The 7,194-nt window shown below is 44.5% G+C and overlaps 1 protein-coding gene across 1 annotated transcript in view; it reads left to right on the top strand.

The window, feature by feature from the left end:
- Nucleotides 1-6,924, top strand: part of LOC109920807 (LIM homeobox transcription factor 1-alpha-like) — a gene marked incomplete at its 3' end in the record, with an annotated part of 15,177 nt that extends 8,253 nt beyond the window's left edge. Inside the window, exons 2-3 of the mRNA XM_048593511.1 lie at nucleotides 1,838-2,070; nucleotides 6,764-6,924. Coding sequence (XP_048449468.1) covers nucleotides 1,838-2,070; nucleotides 6,764-6,924 — 394 coding nt within the window. The remainder of the gene's footprint in view (nucleotides 1-1,837; nucleotides 2,071-6,763) is intronic.
- Between the last annotated feature and the right edge of the window lie 270 nt (nucleotides 6,925-7,194).

Genomic DNA, 7,194 nt, shown 5'->3' with positions numbered 1-7,194 from the left:
GTGGATTGAGGCCTGTATAACGTCACACCGTTTGTAGAGTGGATTGATGTCTGTAAAATGTCACACCCTTTGTAGAGTGGATCAAGGTCAGGGTTTATTGGAATCTGGTGGAATTGCTCTTATTTGTGGTTGAATCTAAAATAAACTGATGGATTGTCTTTAGCAGATAGCAATGACACATTTTTGGGGAGGCCTAAAGCATCAATGATAGAGAGAGAGAGTCTAATTGCCTCATTTAACAGTGTAACTAAACACTCCAAGTGGAATAGGCCTGATCCAGTTGGTCTGAATGGCCTGTTTCTGTTCTGTGTACTTGTAAGTCTTTGAAGGCTCACATTAAAATTCCGTAGAGCAGCCTGCTGATCTCCTTCCACAGTTTCCCTTTTCATACATCATCAGAAAGTGGATCACATCCAAAATCCAAGAGCTTGTGAGTCTTTTATTATTACGTAATGGGATGTGGGCATTACCAGCGAGGCTGGTATTTGTTACCCATCCTTAATTGCCCTTGCACTGAGGGCCTTACTAGTCAATTTCAGAAGGCAACTGAGAGTCAACTGTGGGTCTGGAGTCATACGTAGGCCAGACTGTGTAAGGATGGGATATTTCTATCCCTAAGGGACTTCGTAAAACAAATGGGATTTTTATGACAACTGGTAGTAGTTATTACTGAAATTGGCTTTTCATTCCGGGTTTATGAACTGAACTCAAATTTCACCACTTGCCAAAGTAAGATAGAAACCTACGTCCCCAAAGCATTAACCTGGCCTTTTATATTACTTAGCTAGTGACATTACCACTATGCCATTGATACTGTTCGGAGTGCTATACGTATAATGAACCTGCAAAATCCCAAAACAGAACACCTCCCATTACATGTGATGCTGGGATTGTGGGCAGCATTTGCTGAATAATCCCAATTGTGCTCATAAATACGCTATCAACCAATTTAAGATAATTAGCTGGTAATGTGGCTCATTTATATTCACTGGGGACCCATTCTCTGCAAAAAAAATTGTTCAATAACCTTGCATTGTTTTTTGTAATTACCCAAGGAGCTCTGGGAGCCTATCGTTTCCTGTTGCTTTCTCCATGGTGATGCCTCAGCCAATCAGAGTAGACTTGGCAACCAGTCAGCACCTTTATTTACTGTAGTATAAATTGCTGTGATTGGCTGAAATTTGGCATTCTTGTGTGTCCTAATGAATGCATTTTCAGCAACATATTTCCCTTTCAGCAAGGTCCAGCCTTGTTTGCCTGACTTTCCTAAGCACAAATTGGCCTCAGTAATGACTCTGGGACTTTGGGCCATCCTAAAGGTGATAAAATATTGTACAAATATTACTTATTCCTTTCCAAAACCAACCAATAAAGGATCACACAAAAGAAATGTTTAACTTGTGATTCAGGGAAATTAAATCAAACCAACTGAACTCGCAAGACCCAGGACTTGCTCCACTGCGTTCTCATGGCAACACAGATGTTGTTACTGAGTTTTAAACTGATTCAGAAAATATCAGAAAAGGGTCTTTTTTCAGAAACTGGAGCTTGCTGCGGTACAGAATTTTAATTTCACCGAATAAAACGTGACTCAGTAACTGGCAACTTTAAATGAACCAGAATAGAATTTACAATTAGTGGAGTGAGTGTCACCATTTATTGTGTCTGAACTACATTTCAATTGTTTTGGCATCTTGTTAATTGTTAACAATTGCTGTCCTGCGATGATAACTTGGTCTTGGTCCTTCCAGCTTCTTCATTTCTCCCCACCCTATCTCTCCCCCTCTGGCCCAGGCTGCCATCTCTGACCCACATTTCTCCTCACTTTGTCTTGCAGGCTTTTCGTCACTAAATGCAGTGGGTGTACTGAGGCCGTTGGTCCATCCCAGTTAATCATGCGGGTGCTGGGGACCGTATACCACGTCGAGTGCTTCAGCTGCTGTGAGTGTGAGCGGCACCTACAACAGGGTGACGAGTTTGTGCTGAAGGAGGGACAGCTCCTGTGCCGCAGCGACTACGAGAAGGAGAGGGAGATGTTGAGTGGGATCAGCCCAGTCCCGACGGAGTCAGGTATCCAGGACAGGGCTGGAGTCCTGAGCAAAGCACCAATTAATCACATTCGGAATAATAGCAACTACTGATATCTCTCTTAAGTTTTGGGAAATATTCACTGTGTGAAGAAAGATGTGCAAAATATATGATCAGCATTTTTAACATTTGAATTTAAAACAAAACTAGAGGCAGATGAATTTTGGCCAATTCTGTGAAGGATTCTTTTGAATCAGGTCAGAAAGTGATGGAGATAGTGTCACAATTCCAAGAAATATAACTGCAGCCAAATGCCTAGGAGAAACCTAGTGATGTTAATGGGTAAGATGTTTACACTGCTGGCTTTCTAAAAGGCTGTGTAAACACATTAAGGCAATTTGTATCTCTTTAATTTAGAAACTAAAACTTCAAACCTTCTGTTCTGAAGAACTCAAGACTATGAGCCTTATGGGGGAAAGCAGCTCTAGTGTAGGTAGTGGTGTTGTTTTGACCATATAGAATCGAGGGGCTGAATGGACTGTATGATTCTATGATCTATGATTCCATGAACTCAGAGTTGAGTTCAGAAATGAACATTTCTTCTCTCCCAGCAGGAAAATCAAGATATTTCCAGTTCAGTTCAGGGAAACCAGCCACTTCCATGGAAGTGATTACTAGTGTGTGAAGCTTCCAAACAAACGGAAGTTCAGATAGACGCCTTCAACTTGTTAGAACAGAGAAGGCTGGGTCATTAGACTGGTGAAAGGTTCAGGCAGCGGGTTTGGAAAGAAATCTCAATAAAACAGTTATGGCAGCCAAAGAGAGAGAGAGGCTGGAAAGTGGCTGTTAAGCAAAAATCTGAAAAAAAAGGTCACAGAATCCCTACATCATGGGAGCAGGCTATTCGTCCACACCAACCCTCTGAAGAGTATCCCACAAAGTCTCACCTCCCCCCACCCCACCCTGTCCCTGTAACCCCACATTTCCCATGGCTAACCCACACATTCCTGGACATTATGGGTGATTTAGCATGGCCAATCCACCCTATCCTGCACATCTTTGGACTGTGGGAGGAAACCGGAGCACCTGGAGGAAACCCACACAGACACAGGGAGAATGTGCAAACCCCCCATAGACCGTCGCCCGAGGCTGGAATCAAACCCGGGACCCTGGAGCTGTGAGGCAGTAGCGCTAACCACTCAGATAGGAGTGATATTTATCTGGGATCGAATCTCTGTTATATTTGGTATTGGAAACAGGTTTGTTCAAGATCTTTCTACATGTCTCCTCTATATGGAGCTTTGTACTTTTCCTTCTTAAATTTATTACACTAATGTTCTGCTGTTTGTGAACATTCACAGCCTCATGTGAATAACTTACAGTGGCTAACCACCATGTGTAGAAGTGAATTGCACAGGAACTTGGTTAGAAGTGCAGTCACTAAAGTCAAGCAGAAAACCCAGCAGCCGACCTCCACACAGCAAGATCTCACAAAGAGCAACGTGGTTTATGCAGGGCCTGGCACAGGGGCTATACATCAGGGCCCAACAACCAATGACGCTATGGGGCTCCTGGTGCTCAGATTGTGTTGGGAGGGTTGGTGGTGGTGGTGGGGGTGCAGTGTGAACCTATTGCAGGGACTAGGCCTGGGACTAGGCCCAAAGTCTGGGGCCCATGATTTCTGACCCTGGCCTTAATGAAGGCTCAAGTCATCAGTTTCCATAATGTTGGCTGAGGAACAAATTTTGACCAGGAACCCAGGGGGATTGTCTTGTTCTTCATTTGCGGAGGGATCTTTTCCAGTGTTTCTCATCCTATTGGAAAGATGATTCCTCTGACAGTACAGCTTTCCCTCAATCCCAAATGGGATGGTCCCCTCAACTGAGGAAAATTGTTCTCAAATCCAAAGTGAGGCCAACAAAGCATCAGGCAAGGAGGTCTGCACACAAACACAAACATGTATCCGGAATTCTTCAAGCAACTAACACAGTCATACGTAGAAATAGTGTCGAGCTAATGTTTTAGAATTGGGCTTCCTGGAACCATTAGATCACAGACTCACTGACTTATTACAGTTCAGAAGAAGGCCATTCAGCCAACTGTGACTCTACTGGCTCTATTCTCCTGTGCCAATTTCGTGCCTTTTCCCATTCCTTTGATCAACAGAATCAGCTTCTCCCTATTTACTCTGGCCAGCCTGCTCATGGTTTTGAAGACCTCCATCGAATCTCCTCTTAGCTGCCTTCTATCCAAGGAAAACACTCCCAACTTCTGCAATCTATCCTCATCGTTGAATTTCCTTATCCTTGGAACCATACTTGTAAATCACTTCTGCACTCTCTCCAATGCATTCACATCTTTCCTATAACTTTAGATTTTAGCTGAAGTATTGTGTACAGTTTTGGGCACCACAAGTGTCTTATACAAGTTCAACGTCACCTCCTTGCTCTTGTACTCTATAACCCTGTTAATAAAGCTGAGAACACTGTGTGCTTTATGAACTGGCCTCTCCCCCTTTACTGCCACCTTCAATGATCTGTGCACATATAAACCCAGGTCCCTCTGCTCCTGCACCCCCTTTAGAATTGGAGTCATTATTTTAAATTGTCTTCAATATTTCTTCCCATAATGTGACAAAATGCACAAGACCCTTTGGAAAATGTTACTGTTGATATATAAATGGTAAGTCTCACCATTAAGTGGGAAATAGAGTGGTTAAAACTTTAAAATAAAAAGACCTGCCTCAATGTTAGCTGTTTCCATTAGAATGCAACTCAGGCTCCGACTCCCCAACAGATGATGCCTGGCTTGTTGTGTTCTTCCAGCCCCCCGTTTGTCGACCCGGGGATTCCAGCATCTGCAGTTTTTTTATCCCAGACCCACTGGGAGACTGATTCGCTCTCAGGTGTCAGGTCACTCCTTAAAATATTTCCAGGAGTCTTGTATTTCATATTAACATCATTTTTATTCTTCAAACCCATAGGCCGGTCTTCCGTGATCTTGGAAAGGCCAAATTGATCGGCTCAATGCTTGTGAGCCAAGAGGAACAGTGGTCCTTCTCTCCAGTCCAACAGCCTGAGCTATGAACTCCATCATGATGTCTTCAACACCTACCTCCCTGTGATTGACTGTTTCTAGCTGTGGACATACTCATCCAACAGCTTGATTCCCTTTGACCTGGCTGCCATGCCGGGAAATGGAGAACTTCTCTGCAGCGTGTCTCACTTTGTGTATTGGCTCAAGAAATGCAGGCATGGCTGGCTGGACTAACATTCATGACACATTGCCCGAAGTTAGGGGATCCCGTAGGTTCACTCCATCAGATGGATACCATGTGGTGCAGACTGGGTGCATAATGGCCTGGCATGACAACTGCTCTGCTCAGGAATGTAAGAACCTACAGAAGGTAGTGTGCACAGCCCAGACCATCACGGAAGCAAACCTTCCAACCACAGACTCTATTTACACAGCTCATCACTGCTGCGGAGAGGCAGCCAACATCATCAAAACCCATCGCACCCTGGTAATGACCTCCTACAACCTCTTCCATTAGGCAGAAGATACAGAAACCTGAACACACGCACAAGCAGGTTCAGGAACAGCTTCTTTCCGGCTGTTATCAGACTGTTGAATGGACTCTAGCCTCAAATAATGTAACCTGTATGTCTCTAAGTCTTTTTGATCTGTACATCCTTTGTTTGCTGTGATCTGCCTGTACCACTCTCAAAACTTTTCACTGTATTTCGGTACATGTGACAATAAAATCAAAATCAGAATCACAAATAAAGCCAACACAACACGGGTTTGAGTCTCCTTGAGGTGGCCTTGGAACCTACCTCCTCCCCTGGCCCCCACGCTTGATATTGAATGATGCAGAGCCCCTCAAGCAATGTACAAGACCTTAGTGAGGCCACACCTTGAGTGTGGAGTTTTGGTCTCCTCGTCTGAGGAAGGACATTCTTGCTATTGAGGGAGTCCAGTGAAGGTTCACAGAATGATTCCCAGGATGGCAGGACTGACGTATGAAGAAAGACTGGATCGACTGGTCTTGTATTCACTGGAATTTAGAAGAATGAGGGGGTTCTCATAGAAACATATAAAATCCTGATGGGACTGAACAGGAAGAATGTTTCCCCCAACATTGGAGGAGTCTAGAACTAGGGGTCACACTCTAAGAACAAGGGATAAGCCATTCAGGACTGAGCTGAGAAAGAATTTCTTCACTCAGAGAGTTGTGAACCTGTGGAATTCTCTCCCACAGGAAGCTGTTGGGGCCGGTTCATTAGATATATTCAAAAGGGAGCTGGACGTGGCCCTTGCAGCCAAAGGGATCAAGGGGAATATGGGGAGAAAGTGAGAGTGGGATACTGAGATTGCATGATCAGCCATGATCATATTGCGTGGTGGTGCAGGATTAAAGCGCCGAATGGCCTACTCCTGCACCGATTCTCCATGTTTCTATGGAATGAATCGTCTTGCTGGCTGTGGGATCTTGCTATGCACCATTTGTCGGTGATGGGGAGTGCCTAAATAACAGTCACGAATGATCTTTCTCTCTATGACACCCCTGTGAAGCGCCTTTCAATGTTTTCCTGTTTCAACGATGCAAATCGTTACTAAAAGTGCTGAGAAAATGTTGAAAATTTCATGAATAGACTTCCATTCCATGGGTTAAAGTCAGAGAATATTGTGTGGTCTCATTGTCCACTCTTTGTCTCTATGTGTTTCCTTACAGTGAAGAGTGAAGAAGCTGAACAACTCGGGCAGACCCAGGGCAAGGAAGGCTCCAAGGGTAAGGACCACAAGAGGTCTAAACGCCCACGGACAATACTCACCACCCAGCAGAGACGAGCCTTCAAGGCCTCCTTTGAGGTATCATCTAAACCTTGCAGGAAGGTACGAACCAACGCTGACAGCGCGCTGAGGCACATTCGGTTTTTTTTGTAAATACGTTTGTCCGTGGGTATCACTGGCTAGGCTAGTATTCGTTGCCTGTCCCTAATTGCAGTTAAGAGTCAACCCCATCGCTGTGGGTCTGGAGTCATGTATAGGACAAACCAGGTAAGGACAACAAGTTAGTGAACCAGGAAGCTTTCTATGGCACAGTGTGGAGCTGGAGGAACACAGCAGGCCAAGCAGCATCAGAGGAGCAGGAAAGTTGATGTT

Source organism: Rhincodon typus, unplaced genomic scaffold (assembly GCF_021869965.1).
Source record: "Rhincodon typus isolate 14 unplaced genomic scaffold, sRhiTyp1.1 hic_rhity00002987, whole genome shotgun sequence".
Classification (NCBI taxonomy): Eukaryota; Metazoa; Chordata; class Chondrichthyes; order Orectolobiformes; family Rhincodontidae; genus Rhincodon; species Rhincodon typus.
The sequence above is the reverse complement of the archived record's forward strand: the minus strand, read 5'-3'. Positions and strand labels throughout refer to the sequence as shown.